The 16,109-nt window shown below is 43.5% G+C and overlaps 2 protein-coding genes across 2 annotated transcripts; one reads left to right on the top strand and one right to left on the bottom strand.

The window, feature by feature from the left end:
- Nucleotides 1-227: 227 nt before the first annotated feature.
- On the bottom strand, nucleotides 228-6,445 carry LOC119366577 (zinc finger protein zpr1-like). The gene is made up of 16 exons (XM_037632334.1): nucleotides 6,154-6,445; nucleotides 6,014-6,058; nucleotides 5,874-5,914; nucleotides 5,702-5,783; nucleotides 4,211-4,255; nucleotides 4,063-4,119; nucleotides 3,903-3,962; nucleotides 3,689-3,816; nucleotides 2,779-3,043; nucleotides 2,637-2,703; nucleotides 2,419-2,489; nucleotides 2,215-2,304; nucleotides 1,694-1,802; nucleotides 1,135-1,226; nucleotides 676-781; nucleotides 228-523 (listed from the first exon to the last, which is right to left on the bottom strand). Exons 1-16 carry the CDS (start codon nucleotides 6,283-6,285, stop codon nucleotides 420-422), a joined length of 1,494 nt encoding a protein of 497 aa, XP_037488231.1. The 5' UTR covers nucleotides 6,286-6,445; the 3' UTR covers nucleotides 228-419.
- Nucleotides 6,446-14,269: 7,824 nt separating this feature from the next.
- Nucleotides 14,270-15,288, top strand: LOC119361551 (anthocyanidin 3-O-glucosyltransferase-like). Its single transcript, XM_037626707.1, has 2 exons — nucleotides 14,270-14,762; nucleotides 14,855-15,288. The coding sequence occupies exons 1-2, from the start codon at nucleotides 14,270-14,272 to the stop codon at nucleotides 15,286-15,288; spliced, it is 927 nt and encodes a 308-aa protein (XP_037482604.1).
- Nucleotides 15,289-16,109: the final 821 nt, after the last annotated feature.

Raw genomic sequence — 16,109 nt, forward strand, 5'->3', positions numbered from 1 at the left:
GGAAGAAAAATTGTTGAAAATCTGCTGCCTGCCCAAACTGCTGCCGTGGAACAAAATTTGAACTACAGAGAACCTGCTGCCTGCCCAATCCTCTTCTCATTTCGATTTCAGCCACTGACGTAGTATCACACCATTTCTCCATTCAGCTACTTCTACAGGATATATATTTTCAATGTAGCAATTTTTTATATTGAAAAAAAGTTAACCTGCAGGCTGCAGCCATCAAGAACAGAAGTGTTGCACGATTGAACCAACGTCTTTGCCAAGGTGAACAAATAAAGTATATAGTTGAAACCATCTCCATACCGCCTATTGATTAGGTTCATTCGGAAAACAAAACTTGAATACACCACGAAGTACCAAATTTCAAATTACAGGTTACAACATTGTGCACAACAAGAAGGCTAAACCAAGATTGATTATGGCGCGCTCGTGGTGTTGTAAGCCATGTCCGCGGACGACGTGTCCATGTCATTCAAGCCCAGCTCCTCGTTTTGCTCCCAGCTCCTCTCATACTCCTCAACTGCAATTCAATTCACGGACAAACAGGTACTGGAATATTAATAAACATTTTTCGGCAATTCAAAGCAAATGACTAAATCATTGTGTAGGCAATACAGAACAAAAAGCTTGCAACGAGCAGTATCATTTCTTGTTAGCTGCTTGTCATCTTACTTGTTAGCTGTCTGTCATCTTCTAGCGAATCTGTCGCTGGAGCAATAAACGAAGCCGCCAATGCATCATCAAGAATTAGAGTCCATGGCTCTTCTAGATTTAGAAGCTGAAATATACAGATACACATTAAAATATGTATGTAACAGATTGAAGGAAATCATTAACTGATTAACTCATCATATCCGTCCACACCTATGCTGAAATGGGACGCCCAAAACAGCAGGTTATTTTCCACATGTTAGTAATAACTACATTCAATTCTGGACAGTAATTTGAAAAAAAAACGATTTGCTCCATGTTTACCAAGAAAACAACGCTGCCAGACAGCCCAGACTTTAACAAATAACAAGTGTAACTTTAACCAAGAACTGATGTGTGCTTTATAATATTCTGAAGGTTAGGTGAAATAGAACCTTGCTACAGCGACAATGTTCGACATATAAAAAGGAAAATACCCACCTTTGCTAATCTCTCTGTGAAACCATCCCATTTCTTCTTCTTCCATTCATATGTGCTGTCACCCAACTGGAATCCATGAACTCGCTCCAGTGCTGTAACACCCCAAAAGAAGCATATATTTGAGTTTCAGGAGAAAATAAGTTTGTACATTCTAACAATTACGTCGTATTCTCATGTACTTCACATCGACATAAGTTGCACAAACTCTGTTGGAAGACAAAAGCTTCCACTAACTTTATTTTTTTTAACTTCCTCTAAATCTAACGTAGATGCATAACAACTGAAAGTGCAGAGAGTAACAAACATACATGTGCCACAATTTTCCGAATAAATACTTGCCTAGTCATACACTGTTAAGCTGTGGACCAAAGAGATGGGTGTACATCTAGCTATGAGAGGAACATCAACTATGCAACTTACCTTCGAGATACTTCCATCTCATAAAAGCTACAAAAATGTACTGGCTGACACACCTTTGACTAGAATTAGCATGGTTCTTGCAGTCAATTTTGGTCCAATAAACATAGGAGGCATGAGTATGTAAGTGTGGCAAACATACCCTCGCATATTTTCACAATTAAACCTTCAACTGTTGTCACAATGCCACCCAGTGTTCCGCTTGACAGCTCCAACTCAAGTTCAGGTACACTAACTGCTGCTGAATCTGACTGAAAAAATTAAGAGGTCTGAATCAACTAAGTTACATATGAGATACTGCAACAAGTCTGACCATTCTTTTTGGTTTTGCCAAATAATGGATGGTGGAGCCTATTCATCCATTTTGGCATGAAGAAACTGTAGTAAGATTCAACCTAACACACATCATGTTCCTTAATTACACAAGTATCACAAGTTAAACTGTATTCACTCGCTAAAAGCCCCAGGTTAGCTAGTCCAAAAAAGCTGAGTCATAACTAAATAACTACCAGCTCAATTGAAGAAGATACAAGGGGCAAGACACAAAGAAGTAACACTAATGTTCCCCATTCCATATGTACAATCATTAATCTAATGCACATATATGAAAATTAAGAGATTTGCATGAGAGAATGAGAGAATGGGAAAGAGTAAATTTCTAACCTTTATGACATCACGACTAAGATCTTTTACATTTCGCACAATCAGTGTTGTTTTCTTTCCTTTAGCTGGGATTTCACCACCAGGCTTCAACTGGTTAACGAGACAGTGGCATTTTTTAGTTCAGAAGTGTGACCAAGTACAACACTGGTAAATCCAGTTCTTTTTTATATGGAAAAAATAATCAAATATGACATTGGAACTGACCTCTGAGTTGCGATAGCCACACGCATCACATGATGTAGCCATAACAATCACCTCTCGAAAATATGGGATTTCTACCAAAGGTTAAGGATCAGACACTAGTAAATACTGGTTACTTGCAGCATTGCATCTCCATATAGTAGGATTGATCACATAAACAAAGCTACCAGAACCAAAACACTAGTCTATTTCCGAGATTGAATTTAAGGTGCAAAGGATACTTGTAGAAAAGAATCGTGTGACACACTCAGTAGCACAGGCCGCACATGTTGATGGTAAAGTATCAACCTGCCCAAGTAAATTTTGTTAGGGATAAGAAATCTTAATTATTGATATAATTTTTAGGCGACTGAACAGACATACCTCTTCTGGTGCTGAATATCTACACAACGCTGCAGTAATTTCATCAGAGTTTCCCTGAGCTATAGCACGGCGACCTGCAACAGCTCCAACTGAACCATGTGGAATCCTTTGCGGCCCACCAGAGTTTCCTTCCACTGTTGAAGCATCCTGAGAAGAGTCTCCAGATTCTTTGGTTGGTTCAGCAAGAAAACCGAGTGCTGCTTGTTGTTCATATGTCCTCTCATAGAATCTCAAAGATAACAAAGGATCTGATGAAGGTGCATTCCTGTTGATATACGCAGATAGATCAATATATGTCCAATTGCAAGTACTTAATGCGTGTGTGGAGCTATCAGCTATGTGCACCATAAGCCGTCACTCAAACTACTACAGGTTGTGCAGTATGCTGAATGAAGATAAAAACTCTGTACTCTTGCAAAAGTCGATTTCCCTACCCTGAACTCTAAAAATCATTTGAATTGCAACCCTGAAATATCAAAGCAATTTACTCCACACGCCTCGGTTGACTACGCGGATTTTTTGGCTGACATGTGTGACACATGTTTTGTTTAGTTGATGTGGTGCCTACATGGGAAATGTAGAAAACAGTGCAATTTGTACATCCCATAATTTATTTACGGATTAGTTGAATTTCATAGTTAATATATAATAATACAAATTTACAGTTTTAAACACACATGCCTTGCCCATATTTCCTTGGATATCATTCACATTTTTCTGATATTAGTATTATCTTTACTTTTACCACCGTTTCTATTATTTGATGAGAAAGAAGAAACAAATGTAGTTTGAAGTACAGATATGCTTAGAAGTTAGAATTATTCTTTCATGGCAAAGCAATTTCAAGATTCCAACTTCCAAGTATTATCATCTCAAATAATATGAACTCTGAGGGCTACAAAACACTTACGGGTTCTCGATAAAGCTGTTACCAGAAGCATCATCAAGAATAAATGTAAAATCAGCTTCCCCTGATCCAAGAGATCTCAATTTTACTAAGAACTGTTCTATAGCTTCAGCCTTTTGAGGATCCACTTTCTGCAGGTACCAAAAGACAATTAGTATGTATCACTAGGTGGCTCAATTGTAATTCAAAAACTCAGCAGACAAGCCACACGCTTCACCTTTCTTTCATCCTGAAGTGCTTGCAACTCACTAACAGCTCGCATAATGCTCCCTTCCACCTAATACGCGACAAAAAAACTAAGTAAACTAACAATAAAAGAAAATAATTTAGAAGGAACAATCTCCCCAGAATCATATACAGAAAAGGATGAAGCGTACTGTTGAAAGTGTTCCACGTTGAGCTTCTGGAGGGATCTCAAAGTCTAGTTCTGGAATCTGCATATAAGTCAAAAGTGTAAAAGTACATAAAACACAGTGAATATGTGTATAGCACAAATGAATTAACAAGTGCACGGATCAGCATTACCTTAATAGTTGCTGAATCAGATTTCACAACTTGCCGGTTCAGTATCTGTGCCAAAACAGCTTGTCAGTGACATGAATATGGATAGGAAGCCAAATGCACGTGGATTTAAATGTGAACTGAGGCTCACAACTGTTAGTGCGGTGAGGTATGAAAGAAGGTGGTTCAGTGATAGAGATCACAGCAATAATAACACATCACAAGTAAAAATAAGTACCAGCGCAAGATATACACAGATAATAGTGAATAATACAGTGAGCCTATATAATCCATTAACATAAATGTGTTGGCAATTAACTGATGAACTGGGGCACGTTGCAGCGAAGAACATATGAAATACAACAGCAAACAACTTTTCAGGTGCAAGTTGTAACATTAAAACAATGCAACATTGCAATCATTTGGAGGAGTCACCAGAAACTGATGTTACAACCTATCAAACAAGATCATGTTTTGTGGTTGGAATAGACAAGTATGTGAGATGTAAGTGTTGGAAATCTATCAAAATGAAGCGATGCTCTTAAACCAACTTCACAAATTTTCTGCAATGAGAAATTGAAAATGTGCCATGGGTAAAGTTGATCTGGTTGCTCTATGGACCTCGTGCCCATGATGCTCAGGCTTATCTTGATGGAGGAATGTCATTGGCGTTTAAGATATCAACCACAGTATTACTCACTAAATCCCAAGTGATAGAGCTTCTATCTTGCTTCGGAAAGATTTTTGGTCCAACCGAGAGATATTAGCTGACAAGTTTAACTGCCTATTTTTTTCGCCCTCAATCAAGATGCCACAGTTCAAGGATCCACTTTCTGCAGCTACAACTTATATTTTTTGTTTGAAAGAGTACCATCAGACCTAGCCCTGAGAAGTATTTGGGAATCTAATTGTTTAATAAAAGTGAAGGTGGTTACTCCACCTGAACACGAGGGGTATGATGCTCCATTGACAGTGGCAGCTTGATTCAGGGTCGCAAGTGTGATTTATATCCTAATAACGTCCTGGAAACTCGTGATCATTTTTCTGGCTGTGATTTTGCGTGGAGTTTCTAAGCATTCATTGGGACCTTCACAGGCCAATTGCCCCATGCCTCGGTTCTGCTTCGCACCACTCTGTTGGCCTTTGTTTCGTGGGCATAGTACCAACGTACCATGCGCCTCCTGGAATATTTGGAAGGAAAGGAGCGGATTCATCTTTCAAGGACAGCAGCCCTAATTTGCTTGCTGGAAAGTTCACTTTCAAAGTAACCTACAGCTTTGCCGTTTGAGTGAAGCTGTAGGTTACTTGTCTTGCATTTGTCTACATGCAGAGCAGTCTAGTTCAACCTCTACTTGACTGGTTGCTTAATCTGCCTGTTTAAGTTTCTTTTTCTTTGTTCTCTCTTTTATAAAGCTTGGATATGTACAGTTTGTAAGATATACTTCTTTATTATGAAATCTACACCCTACGCTGTCTCGGTCAACAAAAAGAGAAGACAAGAAAGAAGAGAGATACCTCAGGCTGCCCCTTGGGGACTTTCAAAGTGTAGCAGCATCCCTTGGGCTGGAGCTGTCCAGCAAACTGAATCTCATTGTTCCTAGCACACAGGTAGACCAGAATTAGACTTCACACTAAAAAAAAAATCCAACAATTCTACACTTGTGCCGCGACGCGGACGCTGCGTTACCTTTCGCTGCAGTGTGGGCACTCGAAAGCCATCAGAACAACCTGCAGATTTTCACAGAGGCAAATTTCAGCACATATCCCAAATCAAAACAGGCAGCTTTCTCCACAGATACAGAGAGAAGAGTAGTAGCTCTGGCTCACCTCCCGGAAGTGCGGGATCAGAGTCAGCAGTATCCTCGTCGTGCCCTGGCCACAGGAAAACAGTTCACAAACTTGAGTATGTGGAAATCTAGGAAGACTAGAGAAACTGAAGGGAAGGGAGGTCAAGGCGAGGCTCTTACGTTCTCGCCGCAGCGCATGCAGAGGGACTCGACGACGTGGAGCGGCGCGTCGCGCGCGCCGTCGTCGCCCGCCGACTCCGCCGCGGAGCGGATGTCCACCACCACGCCCCTGTCGTCGCCGGAGCTCGCCATGGCGTGGCGTTGCGCGGGGAGGCCGGTGCGGGCTGGGCTTCTCGCGAGAGGACGGGGCTTTCGGAAGCTCTCTGGTCCGGGGAGCAGGGAGGAGACCGCCGGCACGGGCGGCGGCGCGAACCCTGGGAGCAGGTTTTCGTCGCTGTGGAGGAGATGGATTTTGGGTAGTTGGGCTGGGCAAGAAGCCGACCCAAATCCAGAAGTAAGAAGTCTCTGGACACTAGGCAAAGATGGGCCTCAGTACATGGGCAACCCGTACATGGAACCCTTCAAAAAAATAAAAACACCTGTACATAGGCAGCATGGACGTGGATTTGTCAGGGTAGTGCGCCGGGCCAGTATAGGCTTAATTTCCTTTTCCGTTTTCCTTTTTCCCAGTGCGAGACTTTTTTGCTTTTTCTTGCTTATTTTTATATATTTACAAAATGATCTAAAAATATTCACCGTATATTACAAAAAATCTTCAGGAAATGTAATTTTTTTTCTCTCGCCATTTCACAAAATGTCCATGCCATTCAGGAAAATGGTCATGCGTTTAAAAAATGTTAATGATGTGTAAAGAATATTCACAGCATTCAAATAAATGTTCACATGTTTAAAAAAATGTTCATGACATTTTGGAAAATTCTCATCATATATTTAAAATGTGTAATGTGTACAAAAAAATGTCCGTGTGTACATGAAAATGTACAACGTATGTTCAGCATTTATTTGGAAAAAGGTTCACCATGTATTTTAGAAAAAAACATTGAACATGTATCTGAAAAATGTTTCACATGTATTAAAAAAACCAATAGGTACTAAAAATGTCTAACATGTATTTGCAAAAAAATGTGCAAACATGTATTAAAATATTGTTCACCATGCATTTGAAAAATGTTCAATATGTATCAAAAAATGTTTAGGGTGTATAAGAAAAATATATAACATGTATTTAAAGAAGTCGGCATGTATTTGAAAAAATGAAAAGGAAAAGGAGAAACAAACAGAAAAAAAACTGAAAATAAAGTGCAAAAACAAAAGGATAAAAATATAAAGAAAAACACAGAAAAGACAAAATAGAAAGGGTGTGGAACCTTACCAAATCCGGTGGAATGTTCCACGAACCGATGTTGAAACTTCTGCAAAACGTTCATTTCGGCCGACTCATCCTACAGCTTGCCTACTCCATGCTGGGACTTCGTCTCATAGTAGGCAAGATATACGAAATCACTGGTTAAAGGATACCCCTTGCAAAGGTCATCCCCACTTTCTCAGTTGTTGACAAGTGACGCACTGCATATGCGCCACTTCTCGCACCCTGAATGTTTTCCATTTTTGTTGTAGGTTCACTTATTCGAAAAGTTTTATCACTTGAACAGTGTGTTCAGATCCCTACCCTTCTTAACCGTTGGATTTCTCATGTCGAGATCTTCGAAACTAGATCCCATGTTAATAGGTTTCAACAAACTTTTGTTTTCACAACCTCACTTTTTTCCATCTCCATCTTACCAAGTTATCAGTATGTTCAGTATGGCATTGTTATGATAGATAGATTGTTAGGTTTCTTTTTTTTTGGAAAAGGAGGATCACCCTCGGCCTCTGCATCTAAAAGATGCATGCGATCATATTAAAAATTTCAAACAAAAACATAGTCTTAGCTCCATTATAGCTCGCAAACGAAGCAAAAATAAAAAAGAAAACTCATTGCCACAACCGGCTGGATAATAGGACTAGATCACTAGACGCCTATCCTATTATGAGACCGCCTGTTAGGGCATTTCCCGCCTTTGTGTTTTGCTGATGATGACAACTCTCATTGTCGTCTAATCGTGTGCCAAGTCCTTCAGGTACTCTGTGTTGAGTACAAGATGATTAGGCATTCCCTCCAGACAGAAAAGATCGAAGACGGTGTTTCCTACATGTTTATTTCTTTGGTCGCAGGAAACCCGTACTATTAAGATGGAATCCTCATCGGAAGGTATTGGGTGAACCAATGCACGTACACATCTCTCCTCACCCACTGTTCCCTTCTGTTCAAGAAGAGAGAGGTTCCCATTTCCTTCCAATCCAGGGTTTTTCTCTCCGAGCGGTTGTACCGCACGTATGGGCGGTTATACTGCATGCCCAGTTCCACCGATGCAACCACCGCCCCAGGGGTAATACCCTGTGGTTGCTGCTCCAGGTACATGCCCAGCGGTTGTATCGCTGCCCCCGGGCGGTGGTACCGCCTCAGCTCTTGGAAAACCTTGCCAATAGATAGTCAGTCAAAAGGACTATTGCCGAACCCTCGGAGGAGGTTTTCGTGGCTGTGGAGGAGAAGGATTTTGGGTAGTTGGGCTGGGGAAGAAGCCGACCCAAATCCAGTAGAAGAAGTAGAGGTCTCTGGAAACAAGGAAGAAGACTGGGGAAAGATGGGCTGGACTAACGTGGAAAGGACCAGAATATGGGCCGAAAGGGTTCATTCAACAATATCTAAGACGTCGAGGACCAGAATATGGACCCCTAAATGGAAACATCATGAGTTCCTCAAAAAAATTGGAAAGAGCATGAACAAGAAAAAAAGTTTATGTATGCAAAAAAAAAGGTCATGAAATTGGAAGGTTTTCATCGATTTTTTAAAAAAAATCAGCAAATTTGAGAAAAACTCATTGATTTTGCAAGAAAGTTCATTGACTTTAAAAGAAGATTATCGATTTTGAAAAATGTTCGTTGAATTTGAAAAAAAAACTCATCCAATCTGAACAAAGTTCATTGATTTTTAAAACAAGTTAACCAAAATTTCAAAAAAGTTCATTGATTATGAAGAAAAGTTCATAGAATTTTAAAAATATTCATCATTTTTTTGAAAATGTTCATCAAATTTGAAAAAGGTACGAAAATCTAAAAAAGTTCATGAATTAAACAAAATCTCCTATTTTTAGAAAATTTCATTGATTTTAAAAAATCATCATTTTGAAAAAAGTTCACGAATTTTTATAAAACAATTGTTGATTTTGAGAAAACAAAATTGCAAAAATGAAAAACAAATCACGCATTTAGGAAAATAAAAACTGAACAAAACTGTTTCAAAAAAAGAGAGAGAAAAACAGGGCTTCACCTTCACGACTAGGAATGAATAAAAGAATGTAAAGAATTCAATAGGCACGTGTACTGTCATGGCCTAGTGGTTGGGTGTTCAAATCCGTCGCATGCACACCGGTTTTTTTGCAGTGTATTAACCAAAAAAGCAAATGGACCAGCCCAAGCATGTAGGGGGTGTGCATGCGACGTTTACGAGGCCGGATTTGTCAAGTTCGGCATCAGATGCTCTTATTTTTTCTTTTGCTTGGAAAGGGATTCTATTGATTAAGGAATAAGGTTACAATCGGCGGTCACAACGCTAGCAATGTCCTCGGGGGTACTACGCAGCCAACATGCAGTGCGTTGTTGCGATCGTCCCCATGTAAGCGAGGCTATGACTAGCAACATTAACATCCCGCCTAACCTTAACAAGTTCTATCCTCCTTCCTCCAGAAATAAGATTTCTAATCTCATTCACACGATATGCATGTGGTGATCGATCCTTTCTTGGCGACGATAACATTGTTATGGCTTCAGCGCAGTCAGACTCGACAACAAAATCGAGATCCGTCCAGCTCAGAGCGAGATGAATTCCCTCTTGGATTGCGGCGAGCTCGGCTTCAAGCGCTCCAGTGCAGGATGGCAGCGCACGTATGGCAGCAAAAATAACAGCCCCTGAGTGGTCTCGGAGGATCATACCTACGCCCGCAGAACCATTCTCCGCCACATATGCCCCATCAACGTTGAGCTTGGCAGTGCCCGGTTCCGGAGGTCTCCACTTCTCTATATGCGGTATAGGCTCTTGATGGACATGATTGACACCGCCTAGCTCAATCACGCCTTCCCCCTTGATTTGGTCGTCATGAGGGTATTGTTGTAGTGCCAGGAGGGAGGTGATATAGCTGGACAAGAACCGCCTTGATTTTGCAATAGGGATAAACGGCTTCTGATGGGTCACCTCATTGTGTACATGCCAGGCTCGCCACATGATCATGAGGCATATGAGTCGCTGGGTATCTGATAATTTCTCAAGCAACCTGAACAACCAATCAGGGGCACCATCCTTGAGTTGGTCAGCTTTAGGAATGTCCCACTCCTCCTGCATGCATTCCAAAGGCCAACAGCATGTGGGCACCAAATCAGAGCACGATGGGCATCTTCCATAGCATTACCACATACTGTACAGATTACTGACTGAGAAATATGTAGACGACATTGGTACTCCTCCGTAGCAAGTGCTTCCAAGGCGATACGGACCTTCGGTGGAGCCGGGTTCTTCCAGATAAGGTCCCAAGCCGGCCGGCGCCCATCCAGCCTAGAGCTCGAGGATCCCATGTTCTGCATCATCGGCATCTCCTGGAGACCCAGACAATAAGCGCTTTTAACTGAAAAAATGCCACGTTTGTCCGGGTGCCAGGCTACAAACACTACTAGAAAACTTATCATTAACGACGGTGGCAAAGAACTCTTGGTCGTTGGAAATCTGAGCAGAACTCCACCGGGTGGAAATCAATTAGCCGATCTGTATTTAACAACCACCAGTTTACCCGTGGCTAACCAAGCCTTAGGTGCAGTTGTTTTCGATCTAATCTATCCCCTTAATCACTGCCGCAAACTGCTGGGATTGTGCATCGGATAACCCTGTCTAACAGAAGAATAGGTGTTGTTATGATCCCTGTTTTCCTCTCGTCTTCTCCCCCTTGTTCCGATCTTGATCCCGATCCCGATCTATCTTCTTTCTACGCAGGTGGTGATGGTGGCGAGGAAGCTGACAACGGGAGACACGACGCCCGGCACCGAGCACTGCCACAGGCGGACAAGCAGTGGGCAAGCAACGGCGCCCGCCTCCAGGACAAGCTGTGGGAGGAGCTGCCGACGATAGACACGCCATCCGCCGCCGAGCACCGCCGTGGGAGGAGCTACAGCAGGCCAGCTATGTCGTACGCTGCCGGGAGGAGCTACGGTGGTATAGCGACGCCGACCAAGCGGCTGGAGACCGGGTGGTTGGCAGAGCCGTGTCGAGGGCGCTTCACTGGCGACGACACCGTGGGTTCACCGGAGTGAAACGCCAGACTTGTTCGGGAGACAAGGCTGCTGCGACGCTTTCTGTCATCACCGGTGCTTCCATGTTCGTCGGGGGTCGTGTGCGGCCATCGGGGACACACCAGTTTCGTCGGTCGGTTCGGACCCAACTCCGTCCAGCCTGACCTGCTTCCTCTTCTCTCGATCCGGTGATGACTGTTCCATTCCGTTTCCATTCCCCGTTTAAGTTTGAGTACAGGAGCCTGAGGCGAGCGCAACTATGTCAAGGAATGAGGTACATTTTCCACTTCATTCAGGAAACCATTTTATTTCTGTCGCATTCCCTCTGCAGTTCAGTTATTCTTTACAATCTAAGATAGAATAGAATAGATTCGCTGGATGAATCCATCAGTTGTTGTATTGGGCCTGCTCGGTATGGATTTTCTTCTTAATTTTGGGGCTCCCCTCTTTACATTTCGTTACCATGTGGTCTGAAACTCTGAATGAATATTCCTCAAATGTAATATGCATGTCAGAAGAGTAGAGTAGTGCTATCCCTCAACTACATTGCGAGTTCTTTGTTGATCTCTACAGACATACTTGATTAATAAATTCTTTATTTTTTCTTTACTTACAGTTTTATGCAACCTAGAGGACAACTCCAGTAAGCCGGGCAATTAGGAGATGCATGTGAGCTATGAGTAATTGGCCACGAATGATACTATGTTGAACACCAATACCACTTGTACTAGTACTAGGTATGTGTGTCATTTCTCTTCCTAACTGTGTGCTATTGTGTAAGATGCCCAATTTTGAAGTGATGTGCATGTAGGATATATGTTGCAGGGAGGACCGCTTGGTCGATGGTAACCTGAAGTCCTGAACCGCCACACCATGCGCGACGTCTATTTCCTGCTGCCACCATAGCAAACCACCATCAAGCATACATAAAAAAGATGGTGATGATGATGACGACGACAACAACAACAATGATGGTATCGAGGACGATGATGATTTTGGTAGATATAGTGGAGCATATTCATTCACATTGCGAATTGCCTGTTTGAAGATATTTTTCTTTTGATTTGGAGTATACATATTTATTTGGTCTAAAATAAATTCACGTGCAAACCTTTCATATATGCTACAGTATTATCCTTTTGTGAAAATTCATATATATATATATATATATATATATATATATATGTACTGTGACTTATATTTTTTATTTTCTTCTTCATAATAGATGGTCCACCATGAGAGAAGCGTCACGAGGCATTGTAGTTTTTGCTGAAGAATCATATGCACTCAAATACAAAGGGCTTATGATGGTGTTCCATGACTGAAGATTATGAAAAATATATCTCTTTTCAAATTGCTGCTTGTTTTCTGGTTAGAGATGAACAAATACCATGGTTGTCTAGAGAGTGTTTTTGCTTCATAATTCCTTAATGACATTTAGACTTTGGAACTGTATGTGAGGATCATGTGCCGTATATGTGGTTTTTATTATTGATGAAAAAAGCATCTAATACTTTGATTGTTCAAATTCTTTTGTTCCTTTAATTGGTGTGGTCAATAATCTTCAAAAGTTGCAAGCAACATAAAGAGGTAGTTGTAAAAATTAAGATTGGCAAATTAAAGGCAATCGATATGGTGAAATGGATGGCTATAATATAAACTAGTCAATAATAATGTTTCAGTAACCATGAAAATATTTTTAGCGACGAGAAAATTGGTCGCTAATACATAAGTTGTGGTCGTTATTTCCTCGCACTTAACGACGACACGTTGTCCCATCGTTATAAAATAATGACGGGAAAAAGTGTGTGGTCGTCATACTTTTAACGACGGAGCCTACTACGACCACACAATTGTGGTCGTTAATGACTTTTAACGGCCACATTCTAACTTTTAATGACCACCTATCTTGTCGTTAAAAATCGTTTTCCTAGTAGTGAAAGTCTTCCTCCATTCGACACGACGCCTTTATTTTTGTGATCTCCATAATATCTGGTGGGTAAAAATGTTGGTGCAAGAGAGCCATGTTCCAAGATCCATCTATTTGCAACAGTTCCGACACCCATTTGAGACGACACCTCCGCTTTGGGGTGATGGGCCGACGTGTGTGATCGCGAGGGATCCAGGGATCGCGCCAAATCCGAACCTGCGATCTGTCGCCAATCCTCCATATATAGCCTTTTTTTACTAGCTCCAAACCAAACTCGATGGCTTGCCACGTTGGGGAAGCATTCCCACGGAAAACCGTATCCACCAACAAGCCATTCGGATAATACTTCGTTTTGAGAACTTGTGCACAAAGGCTATTAGGATTTTCAATGAGCCGCCAAGCTTGCTTGGCGAGCAAGGCCTGATTGAAAAGCTTCATATCACGAACCCCCATACAGCTTTAATAGCTTCTTGTGTCTCTACAGGACATGCCTTGCCGAACATTAGGGTACATTTATCATAATTGACTAACTGGCCCCTTGGACATACTCCCTCCGTCCGAAAATACTTGTCATTGATGACAAGTATTTTTGGACGGAGGGAGTGTACTTATTAATCACGTGTTGCACCCGGGCCGTTTGTTCCGCATCAGCTTTGAAAAACAAAAGTGTGTCGTCAGCAAAGAGCATGTGAGAAATACCTGGATGTTTAAATCAAGTCGTTGTGTGGCTTGGCCGGCGCGTGTGCATGCAGCTAGTGGTTAGTGGGTGTGTATTAGTCTGTGTGTCCGGCTATTTAAGCCATGTACTTGCATGGTGCGAAGAGGAGAAGGAACAAGAGAAAAGACAGGTGTGTGTGCCAAGAAAAATACTCTGCTTGTTCATCATCTTCTTTCACCTTGAGTCTGTGTGCGTGTGTTCTTGGGCATAGCCAACAGTACAGTACTACCTAGCTGCACTAACAGTAGACGATGACTGCGGCCCCGCACGTTGTGGTGATCGCCTTCCCCTTCGCCTCCCACGCGGTGAAACTGTTCCGCCTAGAGCGCACCCTAGCGGCGGCGGCGGCGGCGGCGACCTTCTGGTTCCTCTCCACCGCCAGCTCCCTCGCGCAGCTACAGGCACAGGAGCAGAACGGGCTCGAGGGTAACCTACGCTTCGTGGAGGTCGCGGACGGTTTGTCAGGTGGCGCCGGGGAGGTGACGCCGCCGCACCCTATGACGCGTCTGAACCTCTTCTTGGCGGCTGCTGAGGCCGGCAGCGTCAGGGAGGCGCTCGAGACGGCTCGCGCCTCTGCGGGCGGCGCCAGGGTAACCTGCGTGGTGGGGGACGCGTTCGCGTGGATGGCCGCCGAGGCGGCCGCTGCGACGGCGGCGCCATGGGTTCCGGTCTGGACGGGCGGTCCCAGCGCTCTTCTTGCGCACCTCCGCAGTGAAGCGCTGCGCGATGACATCGGCGACAGAGGTACACACGACACGACACGATCGATCATGAATGCATGCATGGAGGATGCTTCCCTGGTTGACTGAATGCTGGAAAAATTCACTGACTTGCAGCCGCGAGACGAGCTGACGAGCTGCTCACCTCCCACCCGGGCCTCGGTAGCTACCGCGTCCGGGACCTCACCGACGGCCTGGTCTCCGGCAACATGGACTTGCCACCAATCGTCGCCTTGTTCCGTCGCATAGCCGAGCGCCTTCCCCGCGCCGCCACCGCCGTCGCCTTGAACACCTGCCGGGGTCTCCTCCCGGACGACGTCACCGCCGCTCTCGCCGCGGAGCTCCCGGAGTGCCTCCCCGTCGGCCTCTTCCACCTTCTCCCAGTCCCCGGCAGTGGCGACGCCGTCGAGACCTGCACCGACCCCCACGGATGCCTCGCCTGGCTCGACCGCCACCCCGCCCGTGCCGTCGCCAACGCCAGCTTCGTCGGTGCTGGAGGGCGTGTCCGGCGGCGTGCCCATGGCGTGCCGTCCCTTCTTCAGCGTGGATGAACGCGTGGCTGGTAGCAGACGTCTGGTGTTTCGGCATGGTCTTTGAGGAGCCCATGACGTGCGGGACCGTGAAGGTGGCGGTGTCGTCGCTGCTCGCTGCTGATCATGGGATCAGGATGCAAGAGATGCGGGGTATAGCTGCCAACGCGTTCGCGCCGGACGGCGGTAGTAGGAAGAACTTGGATAAGCTTGTCAAGATTGTCTGCCCACAAGTGCGATCAATATTGGTGACAACATAATCTTCGGATCGGTCCATCATCTTCTTCAACATAGGCATAGTGCGATCTCATAGGACTTTACTGCTGCCAATATGTCGTTTTGTTTATTTATTTATTTTTGTCAAACTTGTTCCTCTTAGATGTGTGCCCGACGGCCGTAGTAGGAAGAACTTGGCATGTATCCATTCCTATATGTGAACGTGTCAAGATAGTCTGCCCACAACTGTGATCTCTCAAGTCATGTCATGATACCGTCCCTATATGGAGTGCTACAATATTAGGTTACTTTGATTTAAAAGAATTTCATATAGTTTTTGGAGGATTTGAATCCCAAGCATTAGAGATATATTTAGGTTACTTGTATTTGGTAGTCTAGGATTTGTAATCCATCTCATACCTTATTTTCAAGAGAGGCTTCTTCCCTTCAAGTCTTGTACTCAATATACTAGTATAATGCCCGTGCATTGCCACGGGCTACAATGCATATTATATGAATCCAAAGTCGAAGCTCATTTCTCTCCCTCATAAGTATGGACATGTTTGGATATCAAACGGAGAACCAACGTGCTCTCCAAAATTTAATGTATGAACAGTACAAGCTCT

The sequence above is a fragment of the Triticum dicoccoides genome, chromosome 2B, assembly GCF_002162155.2.
Source record: "Triticum dicoccoides isolate Atlit2015 ecotype Zavitan chromosome 2B, WEW_v2.0, whole genome shotgun sequence".
In the NCBI taxonomy this organism is placed as follows: Eukaryota; Viridiplantae; Streptophyta; class Magnoliopsida; order Poales; family Poaceae; genus Triticum; species Triticum dicoccoides.

Coding starts and splice junctions, on each gene's coding strand:
- LOC119366577 (XM_037632334.1), bottom strand. CDS start 6,285: ATGGCGAGCTCCGGCGACGACAGGGGCGTGGTGGTGGACATCCGCTCC. Junction 4,256..5,701: donor TCCCCAAGGGGCAGCCTGAG/GTATCTCTCTTC, acceptor GTTTTGGCACAG/ATACTGAACCGGCAAGTTGT. Junction 524..675: donor AGATGACAGACAGCTAACAA/GTAAGATGACAA, acceptor ATTGAATTGCAG/TTGAGGAGTATGAGAGGAGC.
- LOC119361551 (XM_037626707.1), top strand. CDS start 14,270: ATGACTGCGGCCCCGCACGTTGTGGTGATCGCCTTCCCCTTCGCCTCC. Junction 14,763..14,854: donor CGATGACATCGGCGACAGAG/GTACACACGACA, acceptor ACTGACTTGCAG/CCGCGAGACGAGCTGACGAG.